The following is a 21,868-nucleotide window of genomic DNA, read 5'->3' as shown; positions in this document are numbered from 1 at the left end:
GCTGGAGCATCGCGCAGACGCTAGTATGCATGCGTGCGCCGCCAGCGTGCACGAGGATGCTGCCGGCCCCGTTCCAACCGAACCGGTTGGAACGGGGCGAGAAACCCACCCCTGGACTACCCATAAATGCAACCCTATGGTCTATATTAATACAGTTAAAAGCATAATGGAGATAAATGGAAATGTGACAAATATGAATTAGTAACACTCTGTTAATAGACAAGGATTTACCAAATTCTTCCAAAGTATAGTCCCTTCCTCCATAGCTAATTCTTTTTCCATTTTCAGAAAGGACTGGAGGACGATGGCCTTTAACTCTGGCAAGGTTTTGCAAAAGTTGTGTTGGCTTCAACTGATCCCTCCAAGTATTGATACCTGATCTTTATAGGAAACAAAAGACATTTTGGAATAAATGCATTATAGTCTCGGCCATATTGTATATACTTTGATTATTCTTAGATGCGATTGTTATAAAATTCCATTCCTTGCAAAAAAAAGGTAGATAGGAAGATAGAAGGAAAGAAAAGCAGTATCATCAAAATGACAATTAAGGTTTTTTTTTGAATCCTTCCTAAAAACTGTTTTAGTTTGTTTTAATTTCATTTTTCCAGATACTTAAAGAAGGAATTACTTAAAAACGTTTTCCATGATTTCAACAAGGGAGCTTTTCTAAATGACACTCACTTAACTGATGTCTCACTTAACAATATAAATTTTGGGCTCAATGGTGGTGACAAGTAGAGAACTACCTGTAACATACATAGAGACACATAAATGCAACGTGACAACAGAAAGATGCCACACTGTTTTGACAAAGAAAATGAGGACACTACTAGAATCCAAAAGAAGTTGGAAAGAATTCCAGAAGTTACATTCTTTCCATATTTTGTTATAGTTTAAAAGAAATAAGTCCAATTAAAATGCAGAACTAAACAAAAAAATCCAGATAAATGGATAGAAAAAGATTACTCCCATTTATTGAATAATTGACTAATTAGTATGCCAGTCAATCACATTCTAGGTGGCTTTTGCCATAGGATTAAGCCCAGGATTTGGTTTTATCAGGGGTTCCACCACAAAACCGCGTTCGACTAAAGCGCGCTCGACGAAACTGCGTAGCTGATGTCATCACAGGGCGACAACAGCGCGGAGACAGAAGCACACTGTAAACGCTAAACCTAAAATTAACCCCTAAACCTAAACCTAACCCTAACCCTAACCCTAACCCTTAACCTAACCCTAAACCTAACCCTAACTCTTAACCTAACCCTAAAGCTAACCCTAAACCTAACCCTTAACCTAACCCTAAACCTAACCCTTAACCTAACGCTAAACCTAATCCTAACCCTTAACCTAACCCTAAACCTAACCCTTAACCTAACCCTAAACCTAACCCTTACCTTAACTTGAATCGGCTTGCTTTCAAAGCGCTAATTAAAGCGCCCTTCTTTCTCCGCGCTCGCTGTTGTCGCCCTGTTGATGACGTCAGCGACGCGGTTTAATCAGGCGCGGCTTAGTCGAGCGCGGTATTGTCGTGCCACGTTATCAGGACCTGTTAGATATCCCCCCCCCCCAATAAAGGTTTCCACCAAGGTCCTCTGTTCCGGCGGGAACAGAGGTCGAATTCCATTGGTCAAGAGGTCTGACAGATCCCTTTAAAAGGGGATGCTGTCCGACCCGTCTTCAGCCAGATGTTCACTTGACTTGCAATAAAGAGCTGTTGTTACTGGAGCCTTTACCCGATCTAAGGGGACCCACGGAGAACTAATTGGGATAGGAAAGACTTACATGCAGTGTTGTTGTGGTATCCCACAATGAGATCCAAAGCGGGAGAGGAATCTGTTTTCCAGATCGATTGTGGTTTCGCCCACTTTTTCATCTCGAGTCAGCAGATCGTAGTCGTAGATGGAGATTTTCAAGTCCTTCTCTTGAGGCAGGAAGCAGCTCAGTTCATACATTCTGATTGCAGAAATAGACAGTCAATTTCAATTCCAGAAAAGTGATTATTAAAAAGACGAACAAAGCTAAAATTATTACTATCACTGCTCACTCAACTGAGTAGTTTGAAGGGCTGTTATTTCAAACAAGAGAGTAATATTGATGGTGTACCGCAGGGGTGGGTTTCAACCGGTTCGCACCGGTCCCTGCAATCCGGTTGGTCACCGAACCCGGAAGTAAGTAACTTCCGGGAACGGCGAAGCCCCCCTCTGCGCCCGCGCGCGCCCGCACACCTGCGTCCGCTCCTTACCCGGTTTTTACGAATTCTGCGCTTCCACGCATGCGCAGAACGCATACAGCGCCTGCGCGATCCTCCAGGAGCAGCTGGAGCATCGTGCAAACGCTAGTACGCATGCGCGTGCTGCGTGCATGCGTGCGCCACATGCGTGCGCGAGGACGCCGCACGCGTGCGCGAGGATGCCGCCGGCCTCGTTCCAACCGAACCGGTTGGAACGGGGCGAGAAACCCACCCCTGGTGTACCGGTACTTGAAAGGAAAGATTCATTCTACATATTTGTCCAAAGGCAGGACAAGAACTGAAGTTTTACAGAGAAGATCCAAACTCAGAAAGAGGAGGCATTTGCTGATCATGAGAGTTATTAAGCAATAAAAACTGTTTGCTTCTTGGAGATACCGATCTTGCACCACTGGACATTTATAAGCAAAGGTTGAAGTGCCATCTGTCTGGAAAATTGTAAGAACCCCTGACTTAGGAAAGGGATTGGATTGCCCCCAACCTTTTGAGCACCGGGGACAGGTTCCGTGGAGAGAGGGTTTTCCACAGACCGGAAGAGACATCGTTTTGTGTGTTGCCTACATGAGGTTTCACTTGTTTGCGTGGCCCAGTTTCCTGCATGCCATGGCCCAGTGCCAATCCATAGACTGAGGGTTTATGCTTCTACAAAAACTATTTTTTACGTTATCAGAATGTGCCGATACACCTGATTTGTAAGGAAAATATCATTCTATTAAATCGATTAAATTTTTCTTCGTTTTCCAAAATCTTTTTTTAATGTACTTCCACATTATAGCAATAGCAGTTAGACTTATATACCGCTTCATAGGGCTTTCAGCCCTCTCTAAGCGGTTTACAGAGTCAGCATATCGCCCCCAACAATAATCCGGGTCCTCATTTCACCCACCTCGGAAGGATGGAAGGCTGAGTCAACCTTGAGCCAGTGAGATTAGAACCGCTGAACTGCAGATAACAGTCAGGTGAAGTGGCCTGCAGTACTGCACCCTAACCACTGCGCCACCTCGGCTCTATCTATTATCTGTTTCAGAGTATCTCTGCCAGTATTAAGACAAAGGAACTTTTTCTCATTTGAGAACTATTCTATTCTATCACAATTATTCTCTGAGTTTTAAACCAACTAAGGATCTTCTCTAGATAAAACCAACAGAAATGGCAGGGGGGCGGGGGGGGGGGACAGAAAACCATATCACATCCAGCCTCTTTCTCACACATATTTTTCAAATATGAAAATAAATGCACAATTACCGGTATTTCTTTTACTATTTTAATACAGTAGAAAGATCCCAAGCTGGTATTCTGCACACAAATTCTAATTACAAGGGAAAGAGGAACATTTTAATTACCTACCTGCCAAAAATTGGATTCAGTGTATTGGGAATGTAATGATCTCTATCCTCAACAATTTTTTTGCCTAAGCCGAGCTTAATGTAAGGATCACACTATTCGGAAAAAAATAAACAAAGAAGTTGTTAATGTTAAAAAAATATATATTAACATTCATTGCCAGACTGATCAAAAATACATTATAAATGTTAAGTTCACAGCTGTCACAGAAAAATTTTAAATTTCCAAAAATGTCAATGGGAAAGGCAGCTGTGTTTCCAAAGTCTTTCAATTAATTGCTAGGAATGTACTTATGTTGCATTTAATTACTCCATTAGGGCATTAAATACAGAAGCTTTAATGTATTCATTCCTCCATACCATTATTGGTCTCCGGACGCGCTTCAAGGTGTTAGTTGTTACTTTTAAAGCCCTACATGGTACTGGACCTGGCTACCTGAGAGACCGCCTCCTGCCATTCACCTCCCAACGACCAATAAGATCGCACAGGTTGGGCCTCCTCCGGGTGCCGTCGACCGGACAATGCCAGCTGGCCGCCCCCCCGAGGGAGGGCCTTCTCTGTAGCGGCACCGGCCCTGTGGAACGATCTACCCGTACAGATCCGGACCTTTACCACTCTCCCGGCCTTCTGGAAAGCGACCAACACCTGGCTGTTCCGGCAGGCCTGGGGCTGTTGATTATATCCAGCCCCACTTAGATTGAATGGATGGTGGATTATTTTAATAATTGTTTTTCTTTTTTTAAATGTTTTTTAATCTTGCTGTGAGCCGCCCAGAGTCCCAACGGGAGTGGGCGGCATACAAATTCTATTAAACTCAAAACAAACTCATACTATCAGACAGATCATGATGAATGCCGTTTTACAGATACCTTGAGTGAAACTCAGTTCTTTAAGAACACTTCAAATGACTGTATATTTATTCATTCCTGTCAACTACTCTCCAACTCATTATTTAGATTTAATGCACCACAATGCTTTAATCCAGTGATGCTGGATCCAGAAATGCTGACTGAGGAGTTCTGGGAGTTGAATTCCAGACAACCGAACCTTCCTGAGACGGAGAAACATTGCTCTAATTTGTATTATTGGTTGGAGATATTAACTTACCAGTCCATTATTATCCTTAGGTTGGAGCTCTAAGGCTCGTACTACATAAATCCGTACAATACACTCCTGAGGTCCACTGTCTGGTAACTCACGAAACTGCCGAGGAGGAGGTGGTACGGTTGGATCATCTGGAAATGTGTAGATCCGGAAAGAGCCCTAATAAATCACACAAAACACTAGTAAATAAGCCAAAACAAGCCTTATTACAGAGAGAGCCTTTCCTCGGTTAAAGTTTTACTACTGGCCCAAATAAGGTCAATCATTTATACCCATCATGTCTTTCCTCTGCTTCAGATTTTTTATTCTTCTCACATCTGTTCAAGAGATGGAATAATTGCACTGTTTAGTTTGACTGCATTCTCAGTGGGCTTATGAGGACAGAGAAAATCAATGTATCCCACTTTTCCCTATTGCAAATATAGTTTATTGTACTTGTAATGTATCCCTATTGCAAATATAATGTATTTGCTGTTTTCATTGTACCTTAAACTCTCCTGCAACTGCAGGGTCATCATTTTCTTCGGTTTTACCTCGATACAACTTGAAAGTATCACAGAAGTCTGTTAAACCCCTAAAGTCAGGTACATTCTCCAGTTCACAGTTGTAAACCTACCAAAAAAAAAAGTGAAGTGCCACAATTAAAAGAACTGTGATGTATACACATCGATGACAGATGCTGAGAAATTTAAAATAGGGAAAAATATTCCCAGCTCCAAAGAAACATAATGATGTGGGGAAAATGTTTAATTGTATTTGTGAAATAATTCTCGAAAATGGTAAAAAACAACAACAACAGATTATTCAAACAATAAATTAGCGAGTAATAGCATAGAGAGACATTTTGATCTAGTCAGGTTAAGGCACCAAGCTGAAAACCAGGAGACTTTGATTTCTAGTCTCATCTTAGTTACAAAGCTAGTTAGGTGACCAGGCCAGTCATACCCCCTCAGTCTTCGAAGCAAGCAACAACACACCATTTCTGAAAAAAATTGTGAAGAAAACTGCAGTGACTTCTCCAGGAGTCAACAATGACTTGAAAGCAGTGACGTGCGGTGAGGTTTATGGCTGGTGAGGCAAGCGGGCAAAAGCCGCCCTATGTCGGACACCGCGGCAGGGCGTTCGGACCCCCCGACGCTGTGTCCGCCATAGGGGCGGGACGCATCCCGCCTCTTAGGCAGACATAGTGCCAGAGTGGCCAAAAGCCTCTTTCTTGACAGTGGGCAAAAGACGCGTCCCGCCTCTATGTCAGACATAATGCCGGAGCAGCCAAAAACCTCTTTGTTGCTTTTGTTGCTTTCCCAATGGATGACTCTGCTTAGCTGTTTAAAAAAGCCTCTAAAAAAACGCCCTCTACAGGAGGAGGCGAGAGAACCACGTGCCTCATCTACATAAGGAATTTTTCGGCTTTTAACCCTTGCTTAACTCTGCTCGAGTGATCTTAAAGTCAGACTAAATGAGGCACCTAGTTCTCCCGCCTCCTCCTGTAGAGGGCGCTTTTTAGAGGCTTTTTTAAACAGTTAAGCACTAAGCAGAGTCATCCACTGTGACTCTGGCAGCAACTAGCTCAGCCTGACCTCAGCTCTTGCCTTTTTCCTTTTACATTTTCCTTTTCTTTTCATGATGACAGTGGTGAGGCCCTGCCTCCCTTGCCTCCCCTGACTGCACGTCACTGCTTTAAAGCATAAAAGTATCACCCCCCAAATACAAACAAACAAATAACAGCATTGTAACATTACAGATGATCATAATAGATATTAAAAGGAATCTATTGCGTATTTTTTTGGAGAGGATGAATTGGGCTAAGAAAAGGTACTGATCTAAAACCTAGTAATTTGAGAACACTGTTATTTTTTTAAGCTTAGGCGCCAATGCTAGTCTCATCCATAAAATAAATACCTTCAATGTATCATATCCTTTCTGAACGTACTGCCCACATTTTTCAGTGTCACCTACTGAAGCATAAAATTTGCTCCACCAGTCCACGACTTCTTTTTCCTAAAGAATAAAAAATAAAAAAAAATAAAAGGAAGAATAAAAGGCTGCCCCTGAAGAGTGTTCGAAGACTCCAGTTAGTCCAGAACGCAGCCGCGCGAGCGATAGTGGGTGTACCTAGGTACACCCACGTTACACCTATCCTCCGCGAGCTGCACTGGCTTCCCATTGGTCTCCGGACACGCTTCAAGGTGCTAGTCGTTACTTTTAAAGCCCTACATGGTATCGGACCTGTCTACCTGAGAGACCGCCTCCTGCCACATACCTCCCAGAGGCCTATAAGATCACACAGACTAGGCCTCCTCTGGGTTCCATCTGCCGGCCAATGTCGGTTGGCGACTCCCCGGGGGAGGGCCTTCTCTGTAGCTGCTCCGGCCCTATGGAACAATCTCCCCGTTAAGATCCGGACCCTTACTCCCCTCCCGGCCTTCCGCAAAGCAACCAAGACCTGGCTGTTCCGGCAGACCTGGGGCTGTTGACTTTGTCCAGCCCCACCCTAAGTTGTGAATGTGTGGATCTTTTAATGTTGTTTTGTTTTTGTATGACTTCCCCTTCCCTTTTTTACTTGTAAGCCGCCCTGAGTCTCTCGGGAGTGGGCGGCATACAAACTAACTAACTAACTAACTAACTAACTAACTAACTAACTAACTAACTAACTAAATAAATAAATAAATAAATAAATAAGAAATAACAATCTCTAGAATAATTATTTTTAGCTATACTGTACACAAAGTTTCCTTAATTTAGTTTTTTCCTGCCATATAAGATTACAATTCCTTAAGCCACACCCCAACCCCCCCCCCCTCTTACACTGATATAAGTCTGCCTGTTCAAAGAGGTACAGAATTAAGGTTAAAGTTAGGGTTAGAAGCATTTTTTTTTTGTGAAAAATATAACATTATATGTACATTATACCATTATAGGATCGTGTTCAATTAATTCAGTTCCATTATTTTTCACAAAGAAGCTTCTAAATCCTTTGGATCTGTAAAACTCTTTTTTCCAATAAAGGGGACCCTGGCAGATTTTTTTTTCCAATTAAGTAGTGCATATTAAATTGATGCAAGTTAAAATTAATAGATAGAGCATCAATAATTCAAACTACATAGATGCGATTCAATTACCTTTTCAGTGAGCTGTTCATGGAAACACATCCCGGGGTGGATCGGTGTGGAAAAACCAAAACAGAACAATTAAAATCAAACCAAGCATCTGTATTTTATACAACGTTACAGAAGACAAAATGTGATTTTGGATTATGGATATATTTTCAGATAATGTGCTTTGCTTTTCTCTGAACATTGCCCGTGTCTTTAATTAGTGAAGTTCATTCAGATCCACCACAGATATTATAATTCCATCAGTCTTATCAAATGAATGTAAAGAGAAATCATGTCTTGAAATGATCTCCAGGACACTTCTGGATTAGCCCAAGAATCAAAGAATTAATTGATTTGTTTAGGAACATCAAGAAATTAAGACTGGACCAATAATCTGTTTCTCTGAAAGAGGACTACAGTTAGGAGCATGATAATCTTATTCTATTTATCTTAAATTTCATAGACATTGTTGTTATGAGTCAAAGGAATTCTGAATAGCTTGCATTAAATTGTTCCTCTGATTACATTTTGTCCTACAATCACCTTTTAAAACAATTTACAATAAAATTCTATCAATTATATCCCAGTGAATTTGACAGAATGTACTTCCAAATAGGATTGCACGGCTATTTATTTAACATTGCATGAAATTTGTAATCTAACGCATATTCTCTCTGTATTTTGATCCCCCCCCCCCTGTTATTATAAGCTAGGACAGTTTATCTTTTAAGAAAAACACTATACAGCTTTAATTGGAAACAAAACTAAATGATTCTTAAATGTGTAAAACCAAGTATGTAAGAAATATTGAATGACAGCAAAGAATGAGTTTGTATTTTTTCCCCCCTAAATATTTATAAGAAATTATCCGTTACACTACAGATGATTGTTTAAGCCAGGGGTGTCAAACTCGATTTCATTGAAGGCTTCATCAGGGTTATGTTTGACCTTGGAGGCCCAGGGTGGGTGTGGCCAGCTCAACGTCACTCCTGTTGGGGACGCCCGGGATGGCCCGTGTGCTCTGCCAATGAAAACAGGCTCCCGAGCTCCGTTTTTGGCTGAGACGGCCTCCTGCAACTCCCTGCCAGTGAAAACGGAGGCCGTTTTTGCTGGCAGAAGCACCATGGGCCAGTTCTTCATTGTTTCCAGGGCAGCCATGTGGGCCAGATCCAGCCCCCGGGCCTTCAGTTTGACATCCCTGGTTTAAGCTTTCTGTCTCTGTATGTCATAATCCTGTCAACCAAATGGCACTAAGGGGAACACAGATTAGATCCATTTTTTTCACTGCAACAATAGCAATAGCAATAGCAGTTAGACTTATATACCACTTCATAGGGTTTTCAGCCCTCTCTAAGCGGTTTACAGAGTCAGCATATCGCCCCCACAGTCTGGGTCCTCATTTCACCCACCTCGGAAGGATGGAAGGCTGAGTCAACCTTGAGCCGGTGAGATTAGAACCGCCGAACTGCAGATAACAGTCAGCTGAAGTGGCCTGCAGTACTGCACCCTAACCACTGCGCCACCTCGGCTCAAAACCCCTATGAGGAAGGCTGGGCTGAGTTTTATAGATTTTACCAAAAAGAAGGGTCTTCTGTAAATTGTTTCCTATGATTATTCCTGAAAAAAGTATTATTTTCATAGGAAAAGTCTTTAAACAGGCTTTCCCAGCAAAATACAATTACAATTTCTAAGTAGGAAGGAACCAGTTGATGATAGGACCCATAAGCAATCACTGACCAAGAAAAATTGTTTCATCAATTTATTATATACTTAGTGCTTTGAGGTTTTGGAGAAAGCATGCAAAAATAATCACTTCCAAATTTTGTTCTCCAATGGCAGAAAAAAAAAATCCGGCATATCAAGCAATGTAATTTTATTTTGATTGACAACCCTTTGTCAATTTAGACTGTGGCACGACAAAACCCCGCTCGACTAAAGCGCACCCGATTAAACCGCGTTGCTGACCTCATCAGCAGGGCGACAACAGCCAGCGCAGAGAAAGAAGGGCGCTTTAAATAGCGCTTCGAAAGCAAGCCGATTCAAGTTAAGGTAAGGGTTAGGTTTAGGGTTAGGTTAAGGGTTAGGTTTAGGGTTAGGTTTAGGGTTAGGTTAAGGGTTAGGGTTAGGTTAAGGGTTAGGGTTAGGGTTAGGGTTAGGTTTAGGGTTAGGTTAAGGGTTAGGGTTAGGTTTAGGGTTAGGTTAAGGTTTAGGATTAGGTTTAGCATTGGGTTAAGGGTTAGGTTTAGGGTTAGGTTTAGGGTTAGGTTAAGGATTAGGTTTAGGGTTAGGTTTAGGATTAGGTTTAGGGGGGTTAGGTTTAGGTTTAGGGGTTAATTTTAGGTTTAGCGTTTACATCGTGCTTCTGTCTCCGCGCTGTTGTCGCACTGTGATGACGTCGGCTACGCGGTTTCGTCGAGCGCCCTTTAGTCAAACGCGGTTTTGTAGTGGAACCAATTTAGACAGGGGTCTATCCCTCTGAATTCACTCGATTCATTTCTGAGGATGCACACATAATGTTTTACTGTTAGCAAGCCAATTGGATGTCACATGTTAGTGGCAGCACATCTGTGTGATAGCATTTCCCCCCCCATTTTCAGTGTAAGGTGTAATTTTCAGCGGTGATAATGGAAATGTTTCTCAATTTTGCTTTGAACTGGAACTTTCATTTTTCTCCAAAAGCTCCCTGTGTAGAATGAAAGTGGCGTGAAAGTTCAATGATAAAAGCATCAAAGGTGGAATAATCCCCATGCATTTTCCCCCCCCCATCTATACATACATGTACTGTGCTTGGAGAAGCCATTTTGCTGAGTGCAGTTGACATACTGCTTATGCACTAGAAATTGGAATGCAGTTCGTGAATGTTCTGCAACTGTCATGCTAGTCTGACATCTGCACATCATTTGTTCTAATAAGTCTTTATTTTCCATTCTGTTCCAGTAAAAATTAGAACGTTGCATCTTTAAAGGAAGCTTCAGCTCCAAACAAACTAATATATGAAATTAGATTTAAACATCCCTTTGATTTTAAATACTGTGTTTACTTTGAACACACCAATTCCACGTCTTAATTCTACGTTCTGATGGTTATATATCAGTCAAAATATTCTATATATCAAAATATAACCATTCATGATAATTATTTGGCCAATTTTCCTTGCCTGAAGCTGCAGCTCTAGAGACGTTCCTATCGTTACAATTGCCACTAATTGTTAAAAATATAATGCAATTATATTAATGGTTCTCACCAGAGGTGGGTTCCTACCAGTTCGCACCTATTCGGTAGAACCGGTTCGTCAAATCTACCGGACCGGTTAGAAGAGGTTCCACCGGTGGACCCGGAAAGCGGGCCACACCTACAGAAGAGCTTCCAAAATTTTTTGAAACCCACCACTGCTAAAGGGTTAGGGGTGCAAGGATCTTGTAACTTGACAGCTTTAAGACTTTCATGCTTCAAATGCCAGAGTTCCTGAGCCAACGTGACTGGAGGAGGAATTCTGGGAGTTGAAGTCCACAAGTCTTAAAGCTGTCAGGTTTGAAGACCCCTAGTTTTTCTTTCTAAAGGGTTAGGGGTGCAAGGGTCTTGTAATTCGACAGCTTTAAGACTTGCGTGCTTCAATGCTAGAGTTTCTGAATAGCTACTTGGACCAACCTAAGTACTAATTCATAATTTCATATCCGGTCACATGGGCGGCAAGCCACTCCCATCCGGTCACATGGGTGGCAAGCCACTCCCACAAAGGAGGCCACACCCACAGAGTAGGTTCCAACAATTTTTGAAACCCACCACTGGTTCTCACCAAAAGGAACTTAGTAATGTACATGGACCTTCAAAGTTTAATAAGTTATTTATTTTTTGTGCTTTTTTGAAGCACCTTAAAGTGTTCCTTATTTTATTTAAATAAGGCACTATAGCTTAATATTTTGTCTTTAATTATTTCAGGTATTCTAAACATAGTACCTTATTTTAGCATGTATGTACATGGCATTCTGTAGTTAATCTCTAAAGTCACTTTGGTCTATTAAATTGCTTTACGAGAATCATTGTTCCGACTGGTAGTGGCTGAACAGAAGCTTAAGTAGGAATCTTTTTAGTTGCTTTCCTGGAATCCTTATAAAATAGTTTGAGATGCCATGAGTGGAACTTAGCATCTTTTTACACCATGGGCAATTTATGCAAACATCTGATTTAGTATATAGGAAAGTATGTCTGGTTTTTCCCCCAAAAAAATTCCCCAAGAAAATATTGGAGTTTATCTCTATAATTTGGCTCTTTCTTTAAATTATCTTAGATTTTTGCAATACAGAGAAAAATGTCCTTAACTTGTTTGATGCTTCAAGACCCCAGAAGAATAACTAGGGAATATAACCTCTTTGATTTGGGTCATCATTCTAATAATGTGTCTCTGGCAGAGGTGGGTTCCTACCAGTTCGCACCTATTCGGTAGAACCGGTTCGTCAAATCTACCGAACCGGTTAGAAGAGGTCCCACCAGTGGACCTGGAAAGCAGGCCACACCTACAGAAGAGGTTCCAAAGATTTTTGAAACCCACCACTGGTCTCTGGTGAAATGTAAGGTTAACAGTAAAAAGTAGCAGTCATAACAATGTACAACGAAACAGCACCCGATATTTTATAATATTAATGACTAATCTCTACTAGTTGCCCTACAAGTGATCTTTGACTTATGTCTGTAAATGAGCCCGCAATTATGGTCACAAGTTTTGACAGTCATTAAGCAGGTGACCATGTGATCACACCACATTTACAACCTTTTTTTAAAGAGTGAATGTGGCAGTTGCAAACGTGGCAGTGGTTAAGCCACTGCCGTGGTCTTTAAGTCAACCCATTGTGTGCTAGGGGATTCTTTTTGCCAGAAACTGGAATTAAATGCCCTGTTCCGACACAAGTGATATATATCATAGTCATGTGACTGCAGGAGGCTGCAAATGGATGTCAATGGAGCAGAGGTAGGTTCCTACCCGTTCGCACCAGTTCGGTAGAGCCGGTTCGTCAAATCTACCGAACCGGTTGGAAGAGGTTCCACCAGTGGACCCGGAAAGCAGGCCACACCTACAGAAGAGGCTCCAAATTTTTTTGAAACCCACCACTGACACACACACACACAGACTCACACAGAGAGAGAAAGAGAAAGAAAGGAAGAAAGAAATAAAGAAAAAAGAAAGAAAAAGTGAGAGAGATGAAAGAAAAAAAGGAAAAAGGGACAGAGAGACAAAAGGAAGGAAAGAGAGAGAGAGAGAGAGAGAGAGAGAGAGAGAGAGAACACATGGCCAGCAAGCCACTCCCACCAGGTCACATGGCCGGCAAGCCACTCCCACAAAGGAGGCCACACCCACAGAGTAGGTTCGAAATTTTTTTGAAACCCGCCACTGCGATGGAGGCTGACTGCCAAGCACACAACATGTGGCCATGTGACTCTGAGGAGGTGGTGGCTGGAAATTTGTGTTGTCAATAACATTTTTTTTTGAACAATCACAAAGTAACTGTCAAGGACCAATCTATAGTGAATGAAAAGGCTGAATACCACAATAGAGCCATGGAGTAGCTGTAAGAACACACACATTACTGAAATTAATTATATTACATCTTGTACAACTTAATTCTGGTACAGCTTCTATTCTTATTTGTAATTGTGGCAAACAAATCTAAGAAATAAATGAATAAATAAATAAAATTAGGAGTAACAGTATAGTGTCACTAACTGTCTTTTCACAGATTGAATAGGATGGACAGAGGAATTATTAAAAACAGCGTAACACAGTATTAAAACACTACAATTACAGAGAGAAAATGAATAAATCACTGAATTTAAATGCTGACAATCCTGAGTTAAATATCTAATATTAAATATTTTCATCATTTAGCTGCGCAAACTAAAACAATCCCTTTGGTATCAGTGGTTAGTCCCATATCTGTCTGTGATAATCCAGCAATTATCTATCTAATTGTAGTGAAACAGTGGTTGTTTTGCAGAAATAGGGATGATACTGATCGGAAATATGTTTGAAGATTGAATTGCTATGTCAATTTTAAATTGACGCTGTGCCATTTCACCCAAATCATTTTGTCAAGCAGCTGTCATTTTTTCCAACGGCATCTGACAGGGAGAGTACTCCCCAATTTAACCAAATTTAAAATGTATTTTAGATGATGATTTCAGAAGATAAGCCTTCAAACTGCCAGTTCAATTTATCAGTCTATTTATCAGATCAGAGGTGGGTTCCTACCAGTTCGCACCTATTCAATAGAACCGGTTCGTCAAATCTACCGAACCGGTTAGAAGAGGTTCCACCAGTGGACCCGGAAAGCAGGCCACACCTACAGAAGAGGTTCCAAAATGTTTTGAAACCCACCACTGGTCCTTGGATATGATTATTCTACACTCTCATGCTCCTATTTATAAAACTCAGTGCCTCTGTGGAAGGTAAGGATGACGACTGTGTTTGTGGTTCAATCAGAACATTGTGTGTGTTGAAGTTGTTTTAACACAAACCAAAGATGCCTTTTAAAAAACAAGTTTACATCCTATTCTTATGCATGCCAGTGCTGCGTGGGGGGTAATTTAAGGTGGTTCTGACAAGTGTCGTCGGCATCTTCATATCTGGTCACATGCGTGGCAAGCCACTCCCATCCGGTCACATGGGCGGCAAGCCACTCCCACAAAGGAGGCCACACCCACAGAGTAGGTTCAAACAATTTTTGAAACCCAGATATAATCTAAAATTATTGGCAGACAATTCAGGAACTGTATCCATAAAGAAGACAGACAATATCAGCCCTCCATTGTTGATGATCTCCAAATATGTTGGTCTTGAGTTCCCACAAGACCCCATCAGAGTATCATCATACTGACTGAAGAAATCCAACACATCTGAAGAGCACCAAATAGGGAAACCTGATTTACACATACAAAAAAACAACGGGAAAACACAAAGTGATTGACACACATGCTGGCTACATAAGAGAATATATTAGCTATCAACAATTATTACAGATCAATTTTCTGGTAAGATTTGCATGCCAAAAAAACAAATGAACTTGCCACAGAAAAATTAAAAAAAAAAAAGCTTACCTGTGATGCTAGTAAGGGTTGACCATCTTCTACTTCAATTACAACATCTTGACGAGGTGCAGCTGCTAGAATAGTAACTGCAGATAAAACAAGTCTATTAAACCAAGAAACACTAAGAACCAGATTCAGGAGTCAAAACTTCATCTTTTATTTCTTCTTAATTCTTTGCTCTTTTATTTGCTTCCACCAGATGGGACAAGTCTAGAGAACTGGGCTTCTGCTCATTAAAACTGAAAGAAACTATCCTTCCTTCTTCTAAATCAGCGTTTTTAATTTAATTTAATTTATTAGATTTATAGGCCGCCCAATCCCGGAGGACTCCGGGCAGCTTACACAGAACAAGAAAGCAAAAGAAACAAAATGAAATAAAAATGAAGATTAAAATTCTCCAACACGCATACATTCTGAATGGGGCTGGACCCTACATAATAAGGTCAACAGCCCCAGGCCTGCCGGAACAGCCAGGTTTTAACAGCTTTTCTGAAGGCCATGAGGGTGGGCGAGGTCCGGATCTCTGGGGGTAGCTGATTCCACAGGGTCGGAGCAGCCACAGAGAAGGCTCTCCTCCGGAGGCCCGCCAGCCGACACTGTCCGGCTGACGGCGTCCTAAGGAGGCCCACCCTGTGCGATCTTATCGGCCATTGGGAGGTATGTGGCAGTAGGCGGTCTCGCAAATACGCTGGTCCTGAGCCATGTAGGGCTTTAAAGGTAATGACCAACACCTTGAATTGCGTCCGGAGAACAATGGGCAGCCAGTGCAGCTCGCGGAAGATAGGTGTAATATGGGTGTATCTCGGTTTTTCAAACTTGGCAACTTTCAAATGAGTGAACTTCAGCTCCCAGATCTCCCCAACCAAAATTCTGGTAGTTGAAGTCCATACTTCTTAAACAAGAGGCAACTGGACTTTCTTCTTCTTCTTTTTCTTTGAAGCTTCTTTATGTCTCATCCAAGAAGCTTCTTCAGCCCTGTCTGAATGGTGGAGAATGGAAGTATTTAAATCCAAAATTTACTGGTAGTTGTGCACATGTGCACCTCTCAATGACCCACAGGCTGGGCCTCCTCCGGGTACCGTCGACCGGGCGATGCCAGTTGGCAACTACTCGGGGGAGGTCTTTTTCTGTAGCTGCCCCGGCCCTGTGGAATGATCTACCCGCAGAGATCCGGACCCTTCCTACTCTCTCGGCCTTCCGGAAAGCCATTAAAACCTGGCTGTTCCGGCAGGCCTGGGGCTGTTGACCCCGAAATACGGTCCAGTCCCATTCAGAATGGAGTGCATGATGTGTTGCATTTTATATCTATTTTGCTTCCCTGTATCTTACTTTATTTTTTTTTAATTATAATTTTTGTACTGTAAGCCGCCCGGAGTCCTACGGGATCGGGCGGCATATAAATGTTATTAAACTAAACTAAACTAAACATTTATTTCATTTATTTTTGTAAAGTTACTGTGAATCAATTATCTTAGTAGTAGCAAGACTGGGAGAACAATAACTGAAAAAATGTTTAGTTTAGTTTAGTTTATTTATTTGTATGCCGCCCTTTTCCCTGGGGGGACTCAGGGCGGCTCACAATCAAAAGGAAGGGGGGGGGACAGACTTTTACATATAAGACAGTACATGATTAAAACACAACATTCATACCATTCGGGCGGGTTACAATCTTTAGCCCCAGGCCTGACGGGATAGCCAGATTCTAAGGGCTGTGCGGAAGGTCTGGAGGGTGGTGAGGGTACGAAGCTCCACGGGGAGATCGTTCCATTGGGTCGGGGCTACCACCGAGAAGGCTCTCCTCCGCGTGGTGGCCAGTCGGCATTGGCCAGCGGATGGAACTCGGAGGAGGCCTAAACGATGAGATCTAATGGGTCGTGTGGAGGTGATCGGCAGTAGGCGGTCTCTCAAGTACAATCTTGTGTTTATTTTATAACTTGTTTATTTTATATCTTGTGTTTATTTTATAACTATACCTCTCATCTGTGGTGCAATATCTTCTTGAGTAATGTAAGGATCACAGCGAAACCTCTCCAGCGCATCAATGGTACATTGCCCCACGATAGGTTTTCGGCCAAACTGTCTGTGATCTATCACTTTAAGAACTAGTGATGGAGTGTATAATTCCTCTTTGGGCAACAACTAGTATAAAACAAGCAAAATATATATTATATAGACTACATTTAAAACCAATTACAAAAATACATCTAACCCAGCAACATCCGGGATGGAGAAGTTAAAAAGTCAAAATAATTGAAGCTACATTTATTTTTAAATGTATAGTGATACTCAACTGCTTCGAAACTCATCGAATTTGGTACTCGACACAAATTTTTGTCGTGACCCGTCAAAACCGCGTTCCACAAAAGCGCGGTCGATGAAATCGCGTATGTGACGTCATCACAACGCGACGAAAAAGATCGAAAAATTGAAATAAAAATTAAATTACAGCAAGCCAATTCACATAAAGGTAAGGGTTAGGTTTAGGGTTAGGGTTAGGGTTAGCTTAAGGGTTAGGGTTAGGTTTAGAGTGTTAGTGTTACGTTTAGCGTTAGGTTAAGGGTTAGCATTAGGTTTTTCGTTAGGTTAAGGGTTAGGTTTAGGGTTAGGTTTAGGGTTAGGTTAAGGGTTAGGTTTAGGGTTAGGTTTAGGGTTAGGTTTAGGGTTAGGTTTGGGGGGGTTAGGGTAAGGTTTTCGCTTTATTTTTACATTTTTTGATCTTTTTCGTCGCGCTGTGATGACGTCACATACGCGCTTTCGTCGACCACGATTTTGTCGTCCGCGGTTTTGTGGTGGAACCATTTTTGTCCCAGTACTCATTGTTTGGTACTCAACACGCAAGCTAAAACTTGTTGGTGTTGGCTGCCTTGTGATTCACTATATTTTCCCCTTATGGGGAAAATTGTTTGGTAATCATTGTTTCTGATATTCAACACATATAAAATCTGATGGAACTTTATGATATAGTTGCATCTGTTTTCTTGACTTTTTAAAAAAAATCTCCTAAGTGTCCCCGCAAAGGACATTTATATGGATTGGGAGTGCAGTGTGGAGATTAAAGATTTAAACTTTCTTTTCTGGTGAAAATTAAGATCCACATTCTACAGTCAAAATGGACAAACGTGGGGACTCCAATCATAGACCGCTTAAATTCTTGACCAGCTTGATTCTTAGAAAAAAATGGCTAAATCAAAAACAAATTGCTTTCATCCACTTTGCTACGTGATATTCAGAATAGAAAAACATTAAGGACCAAATAAACTAGCAAATGAATATAGCTTTATATATTCAGATGGGAGAATGTGATTTTTGCTTCAGGTCACAAAAAAACTGTCTTATGTTCAAGGAAGAGATGTGGAAGATGATGAATTTAGCAAGGGATGCAATCAAGCGTTTAGCAGGGAAGGGAGGTATATTATAGCAATAGCAATATAGCAATAGCAGTGGACTTATATACCGCTTCATAGGGCTTTCAGCCCTCTCTAAGCGGTTTACAGAGAGTCAGCATATTGCCCCCAACAATCTGGGTCCTCATTTTACCCACCTCGGAAGGATGGAAGGCTGAGTCAACCCTGAGCCGGTGAGATTTGAACCGCTGAACTGCTGATCTAGCAGTAGCCTGCAGTGCTGCATTTAACCACTGCGCCACCTTGGCTCTCAGTATATTGAATACTGCTTGATATTTTACAATGTAGCCACTTCGTGCTGTGCATTTATATGTGTTTATACCATAATAATGATATCTGTGCTATAGGAATCAACATTCCACCTCACGTATCTTCCCATCTACTTCTGAATGAGGATACAGAGCCGAGGTGGCACAGTGGTTAAATGCAGCACTGCAGGCTACTTCAGCTGACTGCAGTTCTGCAGTTCGGCGGTTCAAATCTCACCGGCTCAAGGTTGACTCAGCCTTCCATCCTTTCGAGGTGGGTAAAATGAGGACCCAGATTGTTGTTGGGGGCAATATGCTGACTCTGTAAACCGCTTAGAGGGGGCTGAAAGCCCTATGAAGCGGTATATAAGTCTAACTGCTATTGCTATTGCTATATAACCATACTACAACTGAAGCTGTATGCAAACTTAAAAATAGGATTCATTTACAATGCTTAAATTTTTGCTCTGAATAGTTTACAAATTAAATATATGTATCAACACATATACCGGTTCTATTTTTTTAAACGATCAACATGTAGTCAAGATGTGCTATACATCTTTGCTATGAAGTCTTTGCAGTATCATACCACTTTCATGAAGAGAACAGATCCGGGGAAATTAGGTGTCTTCTTCAAGTTTTTGATGACGACAGATTCTACCATTACCCCTCCACATTCTATAATGAGACTGGGAGAAGTCACAGAAGCCATTTGATAGTTTTTCATGTTCCGTAATCCCCAGGCAAGGATCTATTGAAACAAATAAAGCAACAGACCCCCAAAATAATCACATTATGAATAGAAACATAATTTGCTGCAAAATTAATGTAAAAAAAATTAAAAATAAAAATAAAAGAAAGGGGGCTGGAAGGGGACAACTTCCTGTGGCCAACTCGCTGCGGCCAACTCGCCATGGCCAACTTGCCACAGGACACCGTGTCACCATGGGACAATTTAACAATTCAATTTAATTACTTAAAAATAAATGAATATTTTAAATCACATTTCATTTTGCCCTTCATTTTTCATCTTGACCCCTGCGGACTTCATGGATTTAGCAATGAAGGGGTTTTTTTTTGGCATGAATTTGTTTTGCCATTATCTTTTTTTCCAGGATGTTTATAATATGTCCCAGGATAACCTATTCTCGTGGATGTAATGCTACTTTATTCATAAAGCCAAGTACATTTCATAATATTCATTTCATAATATTCGGCATTTTCATAACATATGAAACATATGCTTTAGTTCAGTGGTCCCCAACCCCCGGTCCGCGGACCGGTGCCGGGCCGTGGAGTACCTGGCCCCGGGCCGCGCAGCGGCCGGGGGCCATGATCGCTGCAGCGGCCGGGGGACATGATCGCTGCAGCGCAAAGGCTCCTGGGCCGTGCGCAAAAGCTTCTGGGCCGTGCGCAAAGGCTCCAGGGAAGAGAGCCCCGCGCTGGTACGCACGTGATATATAAACAATCAATGTGTCGTCGCGAACAACGCCCTCCCACCCCTGCGCGCGCTCAGCGGGCCACGGTAAAATTATCAAAGGCTGACTGGTCTGCGGCGATAAAAAGGTTGGGGACCACTGCTTTAGTTCACCTAGGCGGTTCTTGGATGCCCAAAATAGTCCTTAGATGCAAGACAGATATAATTGTTAATTTGAGATCAAGTTCAGGACGGATGTGAATTAAGGGTTTATTTGTAATTTATCATGAAAGCTTTTAATAATGGCATCACATCTGACATTGGATGAACATTGCATAACGAAAATAAAACACCATCCAGATTTGGGCGGTGGGCGGGGGGGGGGATAGTTGCCTAAACAATTGATGGGAGATGTTTATTACACATTAAAAGCATACTAAAATTTCATGCTAGCACTTAGCCTTGTGTAAGCAAGTATGCCCAAATGCCTTATTAACATGTCACTTCAGATAACAAATAAGCAATAACCAAAATACCTCAATTGCAGTAAGTTGTACAACAGGTCTAATTCCTTGAGGTACCATATATAGATTTGGTGCGCGTTGAGAAGGAAGAATTGGAAGATTGGTGCCACCCTGTTTAAAGATACATGTTTCTATAATTTATCGTGAGGCCAAACATGGATATTATCTCATCAATATTTTGGAAAGTCCAAAATAAGTTAATTTGTTTTTTTTTTATTACCTTTTCATTCAGTATAAGCTCAGCAGCTAAAAGAACATCTCCACAAGCCTTGCCTCCATTCTTAACTGGATACCAAAGAAGTTTTGGATTGATATCAATATCTGGGTTCAATTTTACCATTGGAGAGCAAGAGGTTCTTCCAAGAAATTCGTCTTTGCCCTGGAATCACAAATACCAAAATGATCCTGTATCTGACATCTAAACTAAACTAAAATGAGATCTAAAAGTTTGGTATGATACCTACCACTTGGTCATTGTCAAAAAGATCAACAACCACCTGAGGAGGATTTTGTGCTACCGTTTGCGGATCACCGTAAATTTCAATTTCATCAAATATAATAGTTTGATCCCAGGTTGGGTTCAGTGTTGAATGGATAATCTCAGTTGTTTTGCTTCGATGAAGGAATGAAACGTGAGCATATGGATCTGAAAGTGTACAGCAAGGGAATAGTGACATAGATTTATTTCGAGTTAAGCTTGTACATTTTTCTACTCTCTTTTTGCTCCGCTTAACAATCTTAAAAGTAGCCCTAACCTTGGTACCGAGTCATAGTAACCCACATTGCATGATTCCAAAAGATTTCAAAATTGTAATTTACTTCTCTCTCTGAATTTTTTTCCAGAAATAGAGGCAAATGAATAGAGTTTTAGGACTATTATGTTTTTAAAAACCGTTAAAATCATACGGGACCTCTGAAGAATGGGGGGGGGGTATCATTTTCTGTACAAATTACTATGACTTAGTATCATTTAAAGATTATCCCTCTGATTCCTTATGGAAGAGATGTAATGGCAGTGTTATGCATATTTTTAACGTTAGTATTTAAAAAGTTGTGAGCCGTGTGGTCAGTGGCTAAGATGCTGAGCTTGTCGATCAGAAAGGCTGGCAGTTTGCCGGTTCGAATCCCTAGCGCCGGGTAACAGAGTGAGCTCCCGTTACTTGTCCCAGCTTCTGCCAACCTAGTAGTTCGAAAGCATGTAAAAATTCAAGAAGAAAAATAGGGACCACCTTTGGTAAAGGTAAAGCCTTTGGTGTTTAGTCATGCCAAGCCACATGACCACGGAGACGTCTTCGGACAGTGCTGGCTCTTCGGCTTTGAAATGGAGATGAGCACCGCCCCCTAGGGTCGGGAATGACTAGCACGAGGGGAAGTGCGAGGGGAACCTTTATCTTTATT

The 21,868-nt window shown here is 41.6% G+C and overlaps 1 protein-coding gene across 1 annotated transcript in view; it reads right to left on the bottom strand.

The window, feature by feature from the left end:
* MYOF (myoferlin) overlaps positions 1 to 21,868 on the bottom strand; it is a 122,326-nt gene that overhangs the window by 15,141 nt on the left and 85,317 nt on the right. The window contains exons 33-45 of the mRNA XM_032231969.1: positions 20,935 to 21,116; positions 20,691 to 20,849; positions 20,483 to 20,581; positions 19,119 to 19,280; positions 16,851 to 17,016; positions 14,887 to 14,963; positions 7,822 to 7,833; positions 6,602 to 6,700; positions 5,189 to 5,314; positions 4,706 to 4,861; positions 3,602 to 3,693; positions 1,789 to 1,959; positions 232 to 380 (exon numbers count right to left, since the gene is read on the bottom strand). Coding sequence (XP_032087860.1) covers positions 232 to 380; positions 1,789 to 1,959; positions 3,602 to 3,693; positions 4,706 to 4,861; positions 5,189 to 5,314; positions 6,602 to 6,700; positions 7,822 to 7,833; positions 14,887 to 14,963; positions 16,851 to 17,016; positions 19,119 to 19,280; positions 20,483 to 20,581; positions 20,691 to 20,849; positions 20,935 to 21,116 — 1,650 coding nt within the window. The remainder of the gene's footprint in view (positions 1 to 231; positions 381 to 1,788; positions 1,960 to 3,601; positions 3,694 to 4,705; positions 4,862 to 5,188; positions 5,315 to 6,601; positions 6,701 to 7,821; positions 7,834 to 14,886; positions 14,964 to 16,850; positions 17,017 to 19,118; positions 19,281 to 20,482; positions 20,582 to 20,690; positions 20,850 to 20,934; positions 21,117 to 21,868) is intronic.

Source organism: Thamnophis elegans, chromosome 15 (assembly GCF_009769535.1).
Source record: "Thamnophis elegans isolate rThaEle1 chromosome 15, rThaEle1.pri, whole genome shotgun sequence".
NCBI classification, from domain to species: Eukaryota; Metazoa; Chordata; class Lepidosauria; order Squamata; family Colubridae; genus Thamnophis; species Thamnophis elegans.
This window is presented reverse-complemented; position numbering and strand designations above follow the sequence as displayed.